Here is a 21,927-nt window from a genome sequence, read left to right on the forward strand (position 1 = left end):
TTAAGCTTATGCTCGTTTGACTCCCACCACGTTTTGTAGATAACCTCCCCAAACAGCACAAAGAGGAGGAAGATGACAAAGACAAGAAAGCAACGGTCCATGCAGTAGGTACTCTTCTCCTGGTTGGTCTTCCTGCGACATTTCTTTAAGACGTCCTCCATTGGGTGATTCTATGAATCATATCACCCTAAATCCTCTTAGGATTTCAAGATTTCAACATTCACAAAACGAAAGAGTAATGCAAAGTGTCTGGTGATTATAATTTTACAGCATCAATACTGCTAGAGTGTCCCTTCTGAATACTTGTATTTTGTGTGTGTGTGTGTGTGTGTGTGTGTGTGTGTGTGTGTGTGTGTGTGTGTGTGTGTGTGTGTGTGTGTGTGTGTGTGTGTGTGTGTGTGTGTGTGTGTGTGTGTGTGTGTGTGTGTGTGTGTGTGTGTGTGTGTGTGTGTGTGTGTGTGTGTGTGTGTGTGGCTTTTGTCAATCAGGTCAGTCTCCTCTTTCACCGACAACATGAGTGACAGGAGCAAATTGCACAAGCCCTTGCCTCAGTGTCACCTCTCCCATGTCCTGTCATGAAGTAATTTGTCTGTGTGGACTGTCCATTTCTAACAGATCCATGCAGGATCTGAGCCCTCTCTTTATTTGAGTCCACCGCTTCACTCTCTGGGGTTAGGTGTTAACCCCCTTTGGGCTCAGGATTGATTGGTTTCTGCGGCGTGCTTTGCCAAGTGGTGGGATACCCACATTTCGCGTGCTCCTCAGTCAGAGATGTATTTGTACTTTGTGATAAAGATGATGTCGAAGTACATCATAAACAGGGACAGTGCATGCTTTCAGTATTTCTACATTTAGGAAACATTTGGAGGTAATATCAGAATCTCAAAAAATCTCGTACTCCGATAGCCATATAAAACAATGCTGATGATGCAGATTGTCAAGCAATTTAGCTAGTGTGTAATTAGTAGGATGTGATTATTTATTAACTTTGAATGCAAATGCAATATCCCCAGACTCTCTTTCCAACCACCTACCCCTATGTGTATCAGTTATATGGAAGTGCCTTGTGAGGGTCAAGTTGATGAGGAAGCAGAACTGACAAAGGCTTGCATAAAGGTTGTATAAATCACACAGCCATAATGCACTGCATGTAATTAATTCACTCTAGATTTAAATCGGGCTCACTCAGATGCCCGGAGCCTTTTCCAACACCCTGTCAGTGTTATAAAAATGATGGCACAACCAGGCTCAGGAGAAAATACTACAGATCATTCTTCTCAAACAAAGCATTGTTGAACCTGTTCACCTGAAAACAGCGTTCTTCTTTAGAATAATCCGTGGAGCTTGGTTTACAGAGAATTGTCTTGATTTACATTTCCTTTGTGGACCGTGATGGACAATAGCTTGACTGTAAAACGGATATAGGCATATTGAGTGATCTTCCTGGGAAAGCATGGGATTTTACAGTAATACTGAACCAACTCTTGTAAATCGTTATTTTTGTTACAACGCCATTTGCCAAAACAGTTGGCAAGGTAACAGCACCCCACCCATACACATGCCACTAGCTTGGCACTAAAGCTGAAAGAGGATGAGTGTGTTACAGGCCAATTTGACAAGGATCTCGATATACAGCAAATTATTCAATACGCATTGCAGCTGGCATCAGTGAGTGAAATTACAGATATGGGCTGGGTTAATTCTTATTTAAAGTCTTATTTTGCCTAGATTGTCTTTCCCAGGTGGGGCCTATATCAATTGTAATTTCATTTCGTTTCCATAATTCAGTGAAGCGCTCTTTGTTGGAGTTCATTCCAGTAATTGTGGGCGTCCACATACTGTTTCCTGCATCCCAGATGTCTCTCACACGGTTGCTTAACACAAGTTTCCTCCTCATTGCACTATGGCTACTTCTTTAACACAACTATTCCGCAGGAAAAGCATAGAAACAATGAAGGTCATGGCTAAGGGTGGACTGGAGATTTATCAGACAGGGGTGGCGGGCTGGGCTGGTTGGGGCAGGGGCTGGTCTCCTTGTGTTTACACAGCATGCAGCGGCGGGCGATCTGGACTAGCGTGGCGCGGAACCGCTGTATCCGGAAGGCATAGACCAGCGGATTGAGGGCAGAGTTGACATGGGACATAAAGATGCCCACGTACATGGCGCTCTTGGGCATCCCACACTCCGGGCAGAAGAAGAGGATGCAGTTCATGACATGCAGGGGCAACCAGCATAGAGCGAATAGCAAGACGACGAGCGCCAGGGACTTGGCTAATTTTAGCTCCTTGTGCAAGTACTTGCTGGTGTCGCAGGTGGCCTCTGCACGCATGTTGAGCTGCTTCCGGATCACCCTGAAGATCTCAGCGTACAGCGCGATCATGATGGTCAGAGGAACCACCACCCAGCCGAAGAAGTTGAAGTAGACCATGTAGTCCATGCGCATGACCGTGGTAAATGTGCAAACTATTATGTCATCACTGGTGGTGCTGAGGTTACCATGTGTGTGCTCGTTGTGCCAGCCCAACATTGGCACCAGCCCGGTCAGGGCAGAGAGGAGCCAGCACAGGAACACTGCCACCCATGCCCTGTTCTGGGTCACGATGATGCTGTACCTGAAGGGGACCAGAGGAATGATCAAAGTCAGTTTGAAAAACTACACAGTCAAACATGGAACATGCAAAACAGTTGGAGATAAAGTTTCGCTTAGACTCCAGATAATCTCCAGTCAAATATATCTAGAAATATCTTCTCATAAGCCATCTGTGTGAAATGCTTGATAGATGCATTTTTAAAGTACATGTTGTTATAAGTAGCAAAGCATGAGATGTTATGAATAACAATGATGTACAATCTCGGTTTATTGCATTATGAATTAAATTAATGTATGGACTGTCACACTGTTATACCCATTTGCTTCAGTGCCACTCAAGCTAACAGGGTGTCAAACGTATTCTGTGACAGAAGCACAATGCATTCATTTATTAATTGATGGTGATTTATAAAGAGTCACCAAATTTCCTGAGGACAAAGATATGGATTTTTGGGATGCAAAATACTGAAAGCTAAGCAAATGTAAACATCTACATTTCTTTCCCGATTTTTTAAAAATATTTTTTTACGTGAGAAAATAAAAGGTGGCACTATGAAACCAATACAATTTAAACCAAATGTATGATAATTTAATATTAAACAGCCAAATTAAGGAACCTTTCCCTTTAATAGTAAGTTCCCACTGGGCACAAATGCCAAATCAACATCTATTTCACATTGGTTCAATGTCATTTCATTGTAATGACATGGAAACAACGTTGATTCAACTAGTGTGTACCCTATTTGATTGGTCCCCTGTCCACATGACAATACAAATAAATAAGACGCACCAGGAACTTTGCCAATAATGCCAAACGAACCAGCCTTAAAAATCACTCCTTGGGACAGACAAGAACATTTTAATATACTTAAAAGCTTTCAATGTCTGGCCCATTGATTTCTATTCAACTAAGCATAGATATATGGCTTTCCGCAGTCTGAGAGAAATTCTCCTCAGATACACTACATTACCAAAGTATGCGGTTACCTGCTCGTCCAACATTTCATTCCAAAATCATGGGCATTAATATGGAGTTTGTCCCCCCCTTTGCTGCTACAACAGCCTCCACTCTTCTGGGAAGGCTTTCCATTAGATGTTGGAACATTGCTGTGAGGACTTGCTTCCATTCATCCACAAAAGGGGTGGCTGAATGGTCAGGCACTGGTCAGGCACTGATGTTGAGCGATTAAGCCTGGCTCGCAGTCGGCGTTCAAATTCATCCCAAAGGTGTTCGATGGGGTTGAGGTCAGGGCTCTGTGCAGGCCAGTCAAGTCCTGCCACACCCATCTAGACAAACTATTTCTGTATGGACCTTGCTTTGTGCACGAGGCATTGCCATGCTGAAACCGGAAAGGGCCTTCCCCAAACTGAAGCACAAAATCTTCTAGAATGTCATTGTATGCTGTAGAGTTAAGATTTCCCTTCACTGGAACTAAGGGGCCTAGCCCGAACAATGAAACAATTGGCACTATGCATTGGGGCAGGTAGCATTCTTTTAGCATCCGCCAAACCCAGATTAACAATAACAGCACTTACAGTTGACTGGGACAGCTCTAGCAGGGCAGAAATTTTACGAACTGACTTGCTGAAATGTTGATATCCTATGACGATGCCATGTTGAAAGTCACTGAGCTCTTCAGTAAGGCCATTCTACTGCCAATGTTTGTCTATGGAGATTGCATGGCTGTGCGCTTGATTTTATACACAAGTCAGCAACGTGTGTGGCTGAAATAGCCAAATCCACTCATTTGAATGGATGTCCACATACTTTTGTATATATAGTGCACATTGCTACCGCATACTCCCTTGGTATCCCTCACACATCAATATGAAGAGGCCATTGAAAAAGTCCACTTATACAGCGCCTCATAAAGTAATCACACCCTTGAATCAATACATGTTAGAATACCCTTTGGCAGTGATTACAGCTGTGAATCTTTCTGGTTAAGTCTCTAAGAGCTTTGCACTCCTGGATTATACAATATTTGCACATTATTCTTTAAGAAATTCTTCAAGCTCTGTCAAGTTGGTTGTTGATCATTGCTAGAAACACATTTTCAAAACTTCCCATAGATTTTCAAGACGATTTAAGTAAAATCTGTAACAAGACCACTCAATAACATTAAATGTCATCTTGGTAAGCAACTCCAGTGTATAGTTGGCCTTGTGTTTTAGGTTATTATCCTGCTGAAAGGTGAATTTTTCTCCGAGCATCTGCTGGAAAGCACACTGAACCAGGTTTTCCTACAGGATTTTGCCTGTGCTTAGCTCTGTTCCGTTTATTTTTATCCCCCAAAAAACTTGCTAGTCCTTGTTGATGGCAAACATACCCATAACATGATGCAGCCACCACCATGCATGGAAATATGAAGAGTGGTACTCAGTGATGTGTTGTGTTGGATTTGCCCCAAATATAACACTTTGTATTCAGGACATGATGTACTTTTTTTGAACACATTTTTTGCAGTTTTACTTTACTTTTCTGTATAAGCTTCCGTCATCTGTACAGGCTTCCTTCATTTCACTCTTCATTTTCCTTCATTTCACTCTGTCATTTAGATTAGTATTGTGTGGTAACTACAATGTTGTTTATCCATCCTCAGTTCTCTCCTATCGCAGCCATTAAACTCAGTAACTGTTATAAAGTCCCCATTGGCCTCATGGTGAAACCTTTGAGCAACTGAGTTAGGAAAGACGCCTGTAACTTTGTAGTCACTGGGCGTATTGATACACCATCCAACGTGTTATTACTAACATCACTATGCTCAATGGGATATTAAATGTGTTTTTTTCCTTCTATTTTTAACCATCGACCAATAGGAGCCCTTCTTTGTGAAGCATTGGAAAACCTCCCTGGTCTTTGTAGTTGAATCTGTGTTTGAAATTCCCTGCTTGACTGAGGGACCTAACAGATGTGTGGGGTACAGAGATGAGGTAGTCATAAAAAATGATGTAAACACTATTATTGCACACAGAGTGCACACTATTATTGCATACAAACATATTATGTGACTTGTTAAGCACATTTTTACTCCTGAACTTATTTAGGCGTGCCATAACAAAGGCATTTGAATACTTAATGACCCAAGACATTTCAGCGTTTCGTTTTTAATTCATTTGTGAAAATGTACAAAAACATAATTCCACTTTGACATTATGCGGTATTGTGTGCGGGCCAGTGAAACAAAATCAAAATGTTATCAATTTTAATTAAACATGTGGAAAAAGAAGTCGAGGGCTGTGAATACTTTCTGAAGGCACTCTAAGTTAATGTATAATTAGAATTAACAGAAAATGGTCCTCAATAGGAATACAGTAAAATTCTTAATTTGTTGCACTCAAGCAAAATCCATCTCATTATGGACAATCCTCTATTAAAAGTTTAAAACCCAGAATACTCTGTAATTTCATGACAGGTGGTGCTGCAGACCAGATAAATGTATTTCATGTGATGTATTTCAGTTAAGGTATATTTTTTTGTCGTGAATTTGGCAGGTGTTTTTCAATAAATAGCATGCAACCGGTGGCTATATAGTGAACTCACTTGATGGGAATCTTGACCCGGAGGTAGCGGTCAATGGCGATGGCCATTAGAGACAGGATGGAACCCTGGGTGATGATGAGGAGCAGACAGGAGAGGAAGAGGCAGGTGTAGAATTGAGTCTTCAGCCCCAGACTAATCACTATAGCCAGGGGAATGACCAAGACTCCCACAGCGATGTCGGCCACTGCTAGAGACACGATGAAGCAGAACGTGGTGTCTCTCAGGGCGCGGTTTACACAAACCACCAGCACCACCAGCACATTTCCCAGCACAGAGGCCAGGGCGATGGCTGTCTCCATGGAGATGTAAATCATGTCCACATGCTCCCGTGGCTGGATACCGGGAAAGGAAAACATTTTAAAAGTCCTCAGATCTCCGCTTGCCTTGCCTCAGAATGGAAATGGTTTAAGAGGTTTTTCTTCAATTGGTCCTATGGATTCAACTAATTTCATTGTGTCCTCCTCCATTCTATGTGGTCCCTCTGAGTTGCTGCTGTTGAGAGAAGCGTGGGTTGTCGCTGATCTGGCATTGATTGAGTGGGCCCTATGTCAATGAGAGCATCTGGGGAGATGAATGTCCAGCGTCCTCTTCTAGCTCCACACTGACTGACTGACAGGCTGATCCCCTGCTTCTCTCCTCCACTCCTCCTCCTCCTCACTTCCTCTCACTCTTGGAGAGAGGCTCTCTCTGAAACAAGGGAGGGGCCTCATTCTCTTTGCAGCAGTCTGCAGCACCACCACCTCCCATCACTCCTCTGGAACAGTAGCGAGCTCCCCACATACCATCATAAGTGTATGCGTGTGTGTGTGTGTGTGTGTGTGTGTGTGTGTGTGTGTGTGTGTGTGTGTGTGTGTGTGTGTGTGTGTGTGTGTGTGTGTGTGTGTGTGTGTGTGTGTGTGTGTGTGTGTGTGTGTGTGTGTGTGTGTGTGTGTGTGTGTGTGTGTGTGTGTGTGTGTGTGTGTGTGTGTGGGCGCGTACATGATGTGTGTGTGTGTGTGTTATAGAGGGGAGCTGTGACTATGGTCTGGCAGGTGGGTCTTATAAAACAAGCATTTGGGAGATTGCATGCTTTTCGTCAGGGCCACTCAAGCTAATAGGGTATCAAATAAAGTTGGAGTGCCAAGGTGCCATCTTAAGTTTTTAGTACTCTGTCACCTGAGATGCACTACAAATATGACCGTAACACTTTATTTTTGTATTTATTTAATTTATTTAAAGTCAGTTAAGAAAAAAATCTTATTTACAATGACGGCCTACCCCTGCCAAACCCGTATAACGCTGGGCCAATTGTGCGCCGCCCTATGGGACTCCCAATCACAGCCGGTTGTGATACAGCCTGGAATCAAACACGTGTCACCTCTATCACTGAGATGCAGTGCCTTAGACTGCTGCGCCACTCGGAGCCCACTTACCCAAGAAGATTTGTGAAGAACCAAACTAACAATCTGCCCCCCACGCATTTGTGCTAACCAAGACCGCTGTCATCCTCTCAAATAGCTTTGCATGAATTAATGGACCTTACACTGTGTCCAGATGTTCTGTAAGTGATGTGACGTTTTTACTTCCTGAATATGCACAAAGAGAATCTGTAGAGATATAGAACCTTAAATCCCCTATAGATTAATGTTATACCCTGCATTTTTGCCTTTAGCCTTAAAGGTGAATTAATAAATTAATAAATCATCTTTAGGGTGGCTGGAGTGCATCCCAGTCTTAAGGCGAACCTACAATGCTGATATCGATTTCTCCTTAATCAGAAAGCATCAGTACACAAGCTACATGGGAGAAATTAGAATTATGTAATGTGCAAGTTATGATTTGTGGTTCTTCAGGAGCAATCCATGGTTTAATTTCATACCCCAGCTAATTAACTTGTGAGAAAGATAAACTCAGCAAAAAACAGAAACATCCCTTTTTCAGGACTCTATGTTTCAAAGATAAATCATACAAATTCAAATAATTGTCTTCATTGTAAAGGGTTTAAACAATGTTTGCCCATGCTTGTTCAATTAACCATAAACAATTAAGAACATGCACCTAACAGCTTTGAAGCTCAGTTGGTCTTGTAACTCCAAGTGGGTTTGACGTAGAAATGCAACATGACTGTACAGACGGTAGGCAATTATAAGGTCAAAATTATTAAAATTTAGGACACTAAACAGGCCTTTCTACTGACTCTGGAAAACACCAAAAGAAAGATGCCCAGGGTCCCTGCTCATCTGCGTCAACGTGTCTTAGGCATGCTGCAAGGAGGTATGAGGACTGCAGATTTGGCCAGGGCAATAAACTGCAATGTCCGTACTGTGAGACGCCTAAGACAGCGATACAGGGAGACAGGACATACAGCTGATCGTCCTCGCAGTGGCAGACCACGTGTAACAACACCTGCACAGGATCTGTACATCCAAACATCACACCTGCGGGACAGGTACAGGATGGCAACAGCAACTGCCCGACATACACCAGGAACACACAATCCCTCCATCAGTGCTCAGACTGTCCTCAATAGGCTGAGAGAGGCTGGACTGAGGGCTTGTAGGGCAGGTCCTCACTAGAGATCACTGGCAACAACGTCGCCTATGGGCACAAACCCACCGTCACTGGACCTGACAGGACTGGCAAAAAGTTATCTTCTCTGTTGAGTCACGGTTTTGTCTCCCCAGGGGTGATGGTTGGATTTGCGTTTATCGTTGAAGGAATGAGCGTTACACCAAGGCCTGTACTCTGAAGCAGGATCAATTTGGAGGTGGAAGGTCCATCATGGTCTGGGGCGGTGTGTCACAGCATCATCGAACTGAGCTTGTTGTCACTGCAGGCAATCTCAGCGCTGTGCGTTACAGGGAAGACCTCCCCCTCCCTCATGTGGTACCCTTCCTGCAGGCTCATCCTGACATGACCCTCCAACATGACAATGCCACCAGCCATACTGCTCGTTCTGTGCGTGATTTCCTGCAAGACAGGAATGTCAGTGTTCTGCCATGGCCAGCGAAGAGCCCGGATCTCAATCCCATTGAGCACGTCTGGGACCTGTTGGATCGGAGGTGAGGGCTAGTGCCATTCCCCCCAGAAATGTCCGGGAACTTGCAGGTGCCTTAGTGGAACCTTAGAGCTTTTTATGTCCTTATTTTGGTTTGGTCAGGGTGTGGTTTGAGTGGGCATTCTATGTTCCCTTTTCTATGTTTTTGTATTTCTTTGTTTTGGCCGGGTATGGTTCTCAATCAGGGACAGCTGTCTATCGTTGTCTCTGATTGGGAACCATACTTAGGTAGCTTTTCCCACAGGGTTGTTGTGGGTAGTTGTTTTCTGTTTAGTGTTTGCGCTTTACAGGAGTGTTTCGGTTTAATTTATTCTCTTGTTATTTTGTATGAGTGTTCAGTTCAATAAACAAACATGAACACTTACCACGCTGTGCTTTGGTCCGACTACTCTTCCTCATCCGACGACGAAAACCGTTACAGAGGGGTAACATCTCACAGCAAGAACTGGCACATCTGGTGTAGCCCATGAGGAGGAGATGCACTGCAGTTGTTATTCTATATCGGCAGGCAGATGAACAGCAGGCAGATTTATGCTCATACAACACACATTTTCTTTATGCTCATACAACACACATTTTTATGTGATTTTTTTTAAACTTTAACTTCACACAGGCTAACAGCCCGCCAGTTGTACTTCAAGCCTCATTCTGTTTATTCGCTCCATCAACTTGAACATTCTGGACCAGCGCTTTGCTAGAATAGTCATGGAGCTAGAAAAGGGACACACAATTAAAACATTCACATATTGAGATATCATATGCATGGAAAATAATTGGAGTGGAATAGCAGAATTTTGATAACTGCCAGCAAGCCGTAGCCTCGTACGAACCATTCTGATCTCCCAAGCTTAACGTGAGCTCAGAAGATCAGGATGGTGTGTTCGAGGTTAAGCAAGCCTGTAGTCAAAAACATTTAATTAACCTAAAACATAGTTCTCTCAATAAGGCAATGTTCATCTCTGAATCAGAAAATCTTGGCAGTTGGCAGCCACTTCAAAAGATGCAGTAATGAAGCAATCTCTGTGATGGCCCCTCTCAATCCATTAAGGAGAGTAGAGGTTTCAACGTCTGCTGTAAACACATTCATTTTATACTCTCTTTTTTGGAGGAAACCGATGACTCTGGACTTTTTGGGGGATCATTGCCTCTGACCTCAGACTGTGCGCTGTGCGTTAGCGTGTTGGTGAGCAGACACAGAAGTAAATCACTTGTCTTGGAGATGGTATCACCTTTCCCATGTGCTGTATGACATCTGCAGAGAGGGTCCCAGGCAATGTCCCCTGTAATTTCCTGAGGCACTGAACACATTTTTTATCATTTGAGCGGACACTTGAAAGTTGTGAGAATTCTGTGCAACTTCCAACGCACATTTACAGGGAACACTGAGGCTGTACCCCTACCGTTTTTGACAATAGCCAATAGCCTATTGTGGCTATTTGAGCATAATGTAGGCCTACCAACAAAACCAATGGGGCAAATCACATACCATTTTCACATGGAAATAGCTTTGATTTCTATGATATAGCCTACAGTATATGTGGTGTTCAATGCAGGCCTACATTGCATGTGACTTTTTTACATTATGAAGGGCTTGATATTATCTATTTTAACTTGGTCTGTAACACCATTGGCCAAATAGCTGACTATAAATTGCATTGTATTGTGTTGTATGATGCAAGAAAACACTTTACAAAATCAAATGTATTATTATTACCATACAGAAAATTAGACAGTGTAGACTACCCCTCTGCCTTTAGGCTTATTTGCATATTCAAGCCTGTCTCAAAATACAACACTGCCCATTTACTTAAGACATAAGCGTTTTACTTCATTGGCTTTTCAGAAGACAGCTTGAAATGTGGCCTACTTGTTTTGTGCTCTTGTAGGAAGCAGTAACTCCCCATTGCTGACCAATACTTATCTATAACTGGGCTAATAACTCGATAACTAGGAAATAATATCAATAAATATGAACACGCTCGGCTCTGCGCTCTAATCTGATCTGAAAAACACATTCACTCGCGGGGGATCAAAATACTGCTTGTGAGCTACCAACGCCAATAGAACTGCACTCTGGCTCTGCCTACAACAAAATCACAGACTCAATCTTGCGAAATGAGATTTGTTTTGGTTTGTTGCATTGAAAAGGGGTTGATATAACGTAGATTCGATTACAGAAAAAAAACGTGAATCTAAACACTGCAAACTAATGGGACAAACTCAGTGAAGTTCAATCTCTTGCGTCTCCGCATGGCACGGCATTTCTTCTGCTACACAGTCCTGGAGGAGATGCATGCGCGCAATTTAGAGGGAACATTGGTCTCATTGGTCTCTATGATAGAGTAATAATCGTAACGTAGCAACAGTGAGCTTTGATGTAAGGGTTGGTAAAGGTATAGTGACAAGCTTTTATTGTGTATAATTAAGTGATACTCCCCGAATGCTTCCAGGGTATTATCCCTTTTATACAACAGGTTACCAACATATTCAAATAATGTTTTGACATATTTTAATTAAAAACGTTATTTTTATTAATTTATTCATACTATGTCATCCTTCCACAAAATATAGTCAATAACAATAGGGATATTTACAGGGGGTAGCGGTATAGCTAAATAACAATAGGGCTATTTACAGGGGGTAGTGGTACAGATTCAATATACCGGTTAGTCGAGATAATTGAGGTAATATGTACATGTAGGTAGAGTTAAAGTGACTATGCATAGATAATAAACAGAGAATAGGAACCGGGTAAAAGAGGGGAGGGGCAATGCAAATAGTCTGGTTAGCCATTTTATTAGCTGTTCAGGAGTTTTATGGATTCGGGGTAGATGCTGTTGAGAAGCCTTTTGGACATAGATTTGGCACTCCGGTACCGCTTGCCGTGTGGTAGCAGAGAGAACAGTCTATGACTAGTGTGGCTTTGACAATTTTTACGACCTTCCTGACACCGCCTGATATAGAGGTCCTGGATGGCAGGAAGCTTGGACCCAGTGATGTACTGGGCCGTACGCACTACCCTCTGTAGTGCCTTGCGGTCGGAGGCTGAGCAGTAGCCATACCAGGCAGTGTAGCAACCAGTCAGGATGCTCTCCATGGTGCAGCTGTATAACCTTTTGAAGATCTGAGGACCCATGCCAAATCTTTTAAGTTTAGCAATGGCGCCGGAGAAGAAGGAAGACGTTTTACATGTCCCCAACCGATTATGTTTTTTGTTTGTTCATTTCCATTTCTTGTCATTTATTTTTGTACTTATTTTGTACACAATCTTATTTTATGACCGATAATATCTTCTTGACATCGGGCCTGTGATTACTCACCACGGACTGGCAGAATCCTTTTTTTTCTTTAACAAGACTGGCGCAAACGATATACTGCTTTTTTGGGAAAAGGCCCAGATCACTGGGATTTGCGTGAAGAGGAGGCGGAGAAAAGGGGGTCAGAGGGCGGTCTGCCTTCTTAAAATTCATAGGCGAATAAACCCCCACTTCCTTCCATTCTGCTAGCAAACGTGCAGTCTTTGGAGAATAAAATCGATGACCTACGTTCAAGATTAAACTACCAACGGGACATTCAAAACTGTAATATCATATGCTTCACGGAGCCTCTATATTAGGCGGTGTCAGAGGAAGGTCCAAAAAATTGTCAAAGGCTCCAGCCACCCTAGCCATAGACTGTTCTCTCTGCTACAGCATGGCAAGCGGTACCAGAGCGCCAAGTTGAGGTCCAAAAGGCAGCCTCTACCCCCAAGCCATAAGATTCCTGAACAGGTAATCAAATGGCTACCCAGACCCCTCTTACGCTGCTGCTACTCTCTGTTTATAATCTATGCATAGTCACTTCAACTCTACCTACATGTACATATTACCTCAATTACATTGACTAACTGGTGCCCCCGCACATTGACTCTGTACCGGTGCCCCCGGTGCCCCCTGTTTATAGCCTCGCTTGTTATTTTACTGCTGCTGTTTAATTATTTGTTACTTTTATTTTCTATTTTTTCTTATTTATTTTTTACTTAAAACGTATTTTTATTTATTTGTTCTTAACTTCTTAAAGCATTGTTGGTTAAGGACTTGTAAGTAAGCATTTCACTGTAAGGTCTACCTACACCTGTTGTATTCAGCACATGTGACAAATAAAATTTGATTTGATTTGAGTAAAGGTGGTCTAGAGTTTTTCCCTCTGGTTTCACATTTAACATGCTGGTAGAAATTAGGTAAAAATGGATTTAAGTTTCCCCACATTTAAAGTCCCCGGCCACTAGGAGCGCTGCCTCCATAGCAATTAGCAAATGATGCATGATTTAATCTGGCATAGAAAATGTGCTCTCTCATCAGGACACTGCTGTTTAGAGAAGCTTGCCAACAACACAGGTAACACAATCACTTCAAACTGAAGCTTGAAAGACTAGCTGCAGTTTGTTTCATTTGACCTGTTTTCTATTGATATTTTTTACTATATATCCATAAAATGTTTTGACTGGCTGAGAAAAGCTGCATACCTGTCTGTCTCATCCTGACTCCCGACACGTTCATTACTATGTGACAACTTGAGATCTAATTTGAATATTGAAACAATGTTGCAAATGACAGAGCAACAGACAGCCAGGTTTATACAAACCTCCGCTGTTGAAAACTAAATGTTAGTCTAAAATAAATGTGAGATAATGTCTATATGCTTTATATAGTGGAAATCAAGTTTATAAATTGCCTGGCTTGGCTGATGAGACAGTGGATTGGGCAGTAAAATGGAACAGGGTAAATAGAAATTCTTACGTCACAGATTTAGCCGGTGGTAACTTGTGGAAAAGACACCGGCTGGAATGCAGTTTTAACCCATCAGCATTCAGGATTAGACCCAGCCGTTGTATAATATGTAATACACCTATAGAAGAGATGTTTCAGGCCAATGAGTGGCTCAGTTGGTATAGCATGGCACTTGCAACGGCAGGATTGTGAGCCCAAATCCCGGCGGGACCACCCATACAAAAAAAAAACTTTCACCTTTGGAGTGGAGATGCTTAAGAGAAAGTTTTGCTAAATGTTATATTATCTACAGTAGACCTCTAGTGAAAAGGCATCAGACTTCTGACTTCTGGGTACATTTTGCGACAGAAAACAACTGGCCAGTGATTACACCTCTGAGACTGTATCACTATGAATATCTGTCATGAATTAGATTAGTACCATGCAGATATCCGTCAGGTTCCTCTGGGATTATGTGACTGTGGTGAGGTGGTCCTATTACCGGTTCACCAAATGAGTGCAATGTTCTCCACATCCTCACCAAAAGTCCTATTCTAGAGATGATGGATGCCTCGAATTACCCATTAGTGCTAATGCAGCTCTGAAGCTACAGTACAGAGCACTTTCTGTCTTACAAAGACTGATGTAATGCACCTCCACACAACGAAGATGGTCGTAGCCTGGATGAATGTGTTTCAATGGTGAAACATAAAGCACAATGAGTCACCAGATATTGTTGTTTTGCTCTGGGGGAACCAGCAATAAAACAATGGCATTGAAAGCCAAAATACCAATAGCATCTCAGAAGGCTAGGAGGAGCACAAGCTGCTCCTGCATCATCGCCCACACAACAACTTCAGTTATGGGCTGGGGCATATTTGACAGACGAGACTAGACAAAGGAAAATCACTCTGTCAGTGTTATATTTAATTTAAAAGCTTGTCTACAAGCTAGAAAGAAATCAATATTAAACAAAGACAAATAACCAAGTCACTGGTAAGCATGCTATCTCATTTATTTTTCTGTTTGTATGAGTGTTTCATCTCTTATAGTGGTTCTTGTGTTTGTAATAATGTGTTTGTTTGCTTTGGTTGCATATCCATTTTTTGGTTGTCATTTCTGCTTTCATAAATTAAGTAGAATTTAAGGACACCTCAGCAATGTGTCCTTCAGGAGAAGTGAAAGTGTTGATTCCCTTGTTACCCCCCAGGGATTGTGGGTATACACTTTTGACATCTGTACTGGAACATTGTGGAATATTATCCAACAACAACCCACATCCCTGGTCACTGTCACTCAACTGGATCAAATGGAATATAACCATTTACTGCTGAAGCAAACAAATCATTATCATGAGAATGCAATTTTTATTTCCTTGTTTCATCTGCCCCTCAAACATGCACCTTTACATTGGAGATCAAACTTATTAATTGGATAACTGGAAAATACTGCATCATATTTCTATTTCTGAGCAACTTAATCATACAGATGTTCTTTCACCTGTAAACAGGAAATCTATAAAAGTAAAATTAAACTTATAAGAACCCAGTGCCCACCCACCTGACATCCTCACCTGCCTCCATGTCCATTTTTATTCTCACCCTTTTTGTTTATTAACAAATGCATTTTTTAAAACAAAAGGCAAATATATATACCCTTGGCAATAGATTTACCATATGAGAATTATACAGGTTCTAAATAAGGTATTGATACTCGTTGCTAAGGGACTATCGCCTCTAATGGCTGCCTACACTATTACCATGTTGTATCCTCAACTGTGTAGCATCTCTGTCAATACTTCTGGCTGCACTGTTAGGGATGCTGCTGATATTGTTCTCAGTGGTCTGGTTGCTCTGAAAGCCCTGGTTTCATCCTCTACGGGACCGGTGTCCCTATACCGGGACGGTTGAGTTAACATGCGCTAATGTGATTACTATGACGCTGTAAGTAACAGCCAACTTTCCAGGACATAGACATGTTTATGTGGGCATCAAGCTTAAATTCTTGTTAATCTAACTGAACTGTATAATTTTCAGTTGCTATTACAGTGAAAAAAATAATGTGCTATTGTTTGTGGAGAGTGCAGCAAAACCCTTTTATCATGGCAACTGGTTTGATACATTCACCTCTGAAGGTAAAAAATGTACTAATCTTGCTCTGATTTGTCACCCTGAGGGTCCCAGAGATAAAAATGTAGCATAGTTTTGTTTGACAAAATCCATTTTTATATTAAAATGTAGGAAATGCTGTCTCTGGCTCCACACACACCCTGCCCCGGACATCTATAGTAGAAGTTTAAAAACACTTAGGTTGAAGTCATTAAACTCGTTTTTCAACCACGCCAACAATTTCTTGTTAACAAACTATAGTTTTTGCAAGACGGTTAGGACATCTACTTTGTGCATGACACAAGTCATTTTTCCAACAATTGTTTACAGAGAGATTATTTCACTTATAATTCACTGTATCACAATTCCAGTGGGTCAGAAGTTTAAATACACTAAGTTGACTGTGCCTTTAAAACAGCTTTGAAAATTCCAGAAAAGGATGTCATGGCTTTGGAAGCTTCTGATAGGCTAATTGACATAATTTGCGTCAATTGGAGGTGTACCCGTGTCACGCCCTGGTCTTAGTATTCTGTGTTCTCTTTATTATTTTGGTTAAGCCAGGGTGTGACATGGGTGATTTATGTGGTTTGTTTTGTCTTGGGGTTTTGTAGTTTATGGGATTATGTTTAGTTAAAATCAAATAAAATCAAATAAAATCAAATGTTATTTGTCACATACACATGGTTAGCAGATGTTAATGCGAGTGTAGCGAAATGCTTGTGCTTCTAGTTCCGACAATGCAGTAATAACCAACAAGTAATCTAACTAACAATTCCAAAACTACTGTCTTATACACAGTGTAAGGGGATAAAGAATATGTACATAAAGATATATGAATGAGTGATGGTACAGAGCAGCATAGGCAAGATACAGTAGATGGTATCGAGTACAGTATATACATATGAGATGAGTATGTAAACAAAGTGGCATAGTTAAAGTGGCTAGTGATACATGTATTACATAAGGATGCAGTAGATGATTTAGAGTACAGTATATACAGTGCCTTGCGAAAGTATTCGGCCCCCTTGAACTTTGCGACCTTTTGCCACATTTCAGGCTTCAAACATAAAGATATAAAACTGTATTTATTTGTGAAGAATCAACAACAAGTGGGACACAATCATGAAGTGGAACGACATTTATTGGATATTTCAAACTTTTTTAACAAATCAAAAACTGAAAAATTGGGCGTGCAAAATTATTCAGCCCCTTTACTTTCAGTGCAGCAAACTCTCTCCAGAAGTTGAGTGAGGATCTCTGAATGATCCAATGTTGACCTAAATGACTAATGATGATAAATACAATCCACCTGTGTGAAATCAAGTCTCAGTATAAATGCACCTGCACTGTGATAGTCTCAGAGGTCCGTTAAAAGTGCAGAGAGCATCATGAAGAACAAGGAACACACCAGGCAGGTCCGAGATACTGTTGTGAAGAAGTTTAAAGCCGGATTTGGATACAAAAAGATTTTCCAAGCTTTAAACATCCCAAGGAGCACTGTGCAAGCGATAATATTGAAATGGAAGGAGCATCAGACCATTGCAAATCTACCAAGACCTGGCCGTTCCTCTAAACTTTCAGCTCATACAAGGAGAAGGCTGATCAGAGATGCAGCCAAGAGGCCCATGATCACTCTGGATGAACTGCAGAGATCTATAGCTGAGGTGGGAGACTCTGTCCATAGGACAACAATCAGTCGTATATTGCACAAATCTGGCCTTTATGGAAGAGTGGCAAGAAGAAAGCCATTTCTTAAAGATATCCATAAAAAGTGTCGTTTAACGTTTGCCACAAGCCACCTGGGAGACACACCAAACATGTGGAAGAAGGTGCTCTGGTCAGATGAAACCAAAATTGAACTTTTTGGCAACAATGCAAAACGTTATGTTTGGCGTAAAAGCAACACAGCTCATCACCCTGAACACACCAAACGCACTGTCAAACATGGTGGTGGCAGCATCATGGTTTGGGCCTGCTTTTCTTCAGCAGGGACAGGGAAGATGGTTAAAATTGATGCGAAGATGGATGGAGCCAAATACAGGACCATTCTGGAAGAAAACCTGATGGAGTCTGCAAAAGACCTGAGACTGGGATGGAGATTTGTCTTCCAACAAGACAATAATCCAAAACATAAAGCAAAATCTACAATGGAATGGTTCAAAAATAAATATATCCAGGTGTTAGAATGGCCAAGTAAAGTCCCGACCTGAATCCAATCGAGAATCTGTGGAAAAAACTGAAAACTGCTGTTCACAAATGCTCTCCATCCAACCTCACTGAGCTCGAGCTGTTTTGCAAGGAGGAATGGGAAAAGATTTCAGTCTCTCGATGTGCAAAACTGATAGAGACATACCCCAAGCGACTTACAGCTGTAATCGCAGCAAAAGGTGGCGCTACAAAGTATTAACTTAAGGGGGCTGAATAATTTTGCACGCCCAATTTTTCAGTTTTTGATTTGTTAAAAAAGTTAGAAATATCCAATAAATTTCATTCCACTTCATGATTGTGTCCCACTTGTTGTTGATTCTTCACAAAAAAAAACATTTTTATATCTTTATGTTTGAAGCCTGAAATGTGGCAAAAGGTCGCAAAGTTCAAGGGGGCCGAATACTTTCGCAAGGCACTGTACGTATGCATATGAGATGAATAATGTAGGGTATGTAACATTATATTAGGTAGCATTGTTTAAAGTGGCTAGTCATATATTTTACATCATTTCCCATCAATTCCCATTATTAAAGTGGCTGGAGTTGAGTCAGTGTCAGTGTCAGTGTGTTGGCAGCAGCCACTCAATGTTAGTGGTGGCTGTTTAACAGTCTGATGGCTTTGAGATATAAGCTGTTTTTCAGTCTCTCGGTCCCAGCTTTGATGCACCTGTACTGACCTCGCCTTCTGGATGATAGCGGGGTGAACAGGCAGTGGCTCGGGTGGTTGTTGTCCTTGATGATCTTTATGGCCTTCCTGTAACATCGGGTGGTGTAGGTGTCCTGGAGGGCAGGTAGTTTGCCCCCGGTGATGCGTTGTGCAGACCTCACTACCCTCTGGAGAGCCTTACGGTTGTGGGCGGAGCAGTTGCCGTACCAGGCGGTGATACAGCCCGCCAGGATGCTCTCGATTGTGCATCTGAAGAAGTTTGTGAGTGCTTTTGGTGACAAGCCGAATTTCTTCAGCCTCCTGAGGTTGAAGAGGCGCTGCTGCGCCTTCTTCACGATGCTGTCTGTGTGAGTGGACCAATTCAGTTTGTCTGTGATGTGTATGCCGAGGACCTTAAAACTAGCTACCCTCTCCACTACTGTTCCATCGATGTGGATAGGGGGGTGTTCCCTCTGCTGTTTCCTGAAGTCCACAATCATCTCCTTAGTTTTGTTGACGTTGAGTGTGAGGTTATTTTCCTGACACCACACTCCGATGGCCCTCACCTCCTCCCTGTAGGCCATCTTGTCGTTGTTGGTAATCAAGCCTACCACTGTTGTGTCATCCGCAAACTTGATGATTGAGTTGGAGGCGTGCGTGGCCACGCAGTCGTGGGTGAACAGGGAGTACAGGAGAGGGCTCAGAACGCACCCTTGTGGGGCCCCAGTGTTGAGGATCAGCGGGGTGGAGATGTTGTTGCCTACCCTCACCACCTGGGGGAGGCCCGTCAGGAAGTCCAGTACCCAGTTGCACAGGGCGGGGTCGAGACCCAGGGTCTCGAGCTTGATGACAAGCTTGGAGGGTACTATGGTGTTGAATGCCGAGCTGTAGTCGATGAACAACATTCTCACATAGGTATTCCTCTTGTCCAGATGGGTTAGGGCAGTGTGCAGTGTGGTTGAGATTGCATCGTCTGTGGACCTATTTGGGCGGTAAGCAAATTGGAGTGGGTCTAGGGTGTCAGGTAGGGTGGAGGTGATATGGTCCTTGACTAGTCTCTCAAAGCACTTCATGATGACGGAAGTGAGTGCTACGGGGCGGTAGTCGTTTAGCTCAGTTACCTTAGCTTTCTTGGGAACAGTAACAATGGTGGCCCTCTTGAAGCATGTGGGAACAGCAGACTGGTATAGGGATTGATTGAATATGTCCGTAAACACACCGGCCAGCTGGTCTGCGCATGCTCTGAGGGCGCGGCTGGGGATGCCGTCTGGGCCTGCAGCCTTGCGAGAGTTAACACGTTTTTCTTACTCACCTCGGCTGCAGTGAAGGAGAGTCCGCATGTTTTCATTGCAGGCCGTGTCAGTGGCACTGTATTGTCCTCAAAGCGGGCAAAAATGTTATTTAGTCTGCCTGGGAGCAAGACATCCTGGTCCGTGACTGGGCTGGTTTTCTTCTTGTATAGTCCGTGATTGACTGTAGACCCTGCCACATGCCTCTTGTGTCTGAGCCGTTGAATTGAGATTCTACTTTGTCTCTGTACTGACGCTTAGCTTGTTTGATAGCCTTGCGGAGGGAATAGCTGCACTGTTTGTATTCGGTCATGTTACCAATCACCTTGCCCTGATTAAAAGCAGTGGTTCGCGCTTTCAGTTTCACGCGAATGCTGCCATCAATCCACGGTTTCTGGTTAGGGAATGTTTTAATCGTTGCTATGGGAACAACATCTTCAACGCACGTTCTAATGAACTCGCATACCGAATCAGCGTATTCGTCAATGTGGTTATCTGACGCAATACGAAACATATCCCAGTCCACGTGATGGAAGCAGTCTTGGAGTGTGGAGTCAGCTTGGTCGGACCAGTGTTGGACAGACCTCAGCGTGGGAGCTTCTTTTTTTAGTTTCTGTCTGTAGGCAGGGATCAACAAAATGGAGTCGTGGTCAGCTTTTCCGAAAGGAGGGCGGGGCAGGGCCTTATATGCGTCGCGGAAGTTAGATTAACAATGATCCAAGGTTTTTCCACCCCTGGTTGCGCAATCGATATGCTGATAAAATTTAGGGAGTCTTGTTTTCAGATTAGCCTTGTTAAAATCCCCAGCTACAATGAATGCAGCCTCCGGATAAATGGATTCCAGTTTGCAAAGAGTCAAATAAAGTTCGTTCAGAGCCAGTGATGTGTCTGCTTGGGGGGTGGATATATACGGCTGTGATTATAATCGAAGAGAATTCTCTTGGTAGATAATGTGGTCGACATTTGATTGTGAGGAATTCTAAATCAGGTGAACAGAAGGATTTGAGTTCCTGTATGTTTCTTTCATCACACCATGTCTCGTTAGCCATAAGGCATACGCCCCCGCCCCTCTTCTTACCAGAAAGATGTTTGTTTCTGTCGGCGCAATGCGTGGAGAAACCCGCTGGCTGCACCGCCTCCGATAGCGTCTCTCCAGTGAGCCATGTTCCGTGAAGCAAAGAACGTTACAGTCTCTGATGTCCCTCTGGAATGCTACCCTTGCTCGGATTTCATCAACCTTGTTGTCAAGAGACTGGACATTGGCGGGAAGAATGCTAGGGAGTGGTGCACGATGTGCCCATCTCCGGAGTCTGACCAGAAGACCGCCTCATTTCCCTCTTTTACAGGGTCGTTTTTTTGGGTCGCCGCATGGGATCCATTCCGTTGTCCTGGTTGAAAGGCAGAACACAGGATCCGCGTCGTGAAAATCATATTCTTGGTCGTACTGATGGTGAGGTGACGCTGATCTTATATTTAGTAGTTCTTCTCGACTGTATGTCATAAAACCTAAGATGACCTGGGGTACTAATGTAAGAAATAACACGGGAAAAAAACCAAAAACTGCATAGTTTCCTAGGAACGCGAAGCGAGGCAGCCATCTCTGTCGGCGCCGGAAGTCAAGTAGTTAAGTAGTCTAGGAAAGTCTATGGTTGCCTAGAGTGGTTCTCAATCAGAGGCAGGTGTTTATCGTTGTCTCTGATTGGGAACTATATTTAGGCAGCCATATTCTTTGGGTATTTTGTGGGTGATTGTTCCTG

General features: G+C 42.8%; 1 protein-coding gene across 2 annotated transcripts in view; it reads right to left on the reverse strand.

Annotated features, from left to right (window-relative positions):
• Positions 1-391: 391 nt before the first annotated feature.
• Positions 392-21,927, reverse strand: part of LOC124031600 (adenosine receptor A1) — a 48,907-nt gene continuing 27,371 nt past the window's right edge. Inside the window, exons 1-2 of one of the 2 annotated variants that reach the window (XM_046343033.1) lie at positions 6,136-6,720; positions 392-2,613 (exon numbers count right to left, since the gene is read on the reverse strand). In XM_046343033.1, coding sequence (XP_046198989.1) covers positions 1,965-2,613; positions 6,136-6,491 — 1,005 coding nt within the window. In that variant the 5' untranslated portion in view covers positions 6,492-6,720 and the 3' untranslated portion in view covers positions 392-1,964. Of the gene's footprint in view, positions 2,614-6,135; positions 6,721-21,927 lie in introns of those variants that run through there. The other variant, XM_046343034.1, reaches the window with a different exon arrangement.

The sequence above is a fragment of the Oncorhynchus gorbuscha genome, linkage group LG03 (assembly GCF_021184085.1).
Source record: "Oncorhynchus gorbuscha isolate QuinsamMale2020 ecotype Even-year linkage group LG03, OgorEven_v1.0, whole genome shotgun sequence".
NCBI classification, from domain to species: domain Eukaryota; kingdom Metazoa; phylum Chordata; class Actinopteri; order Salmoniformes; family Salmonidae; genus Oncorhynchus; species Oncorhynchus gorbuscha.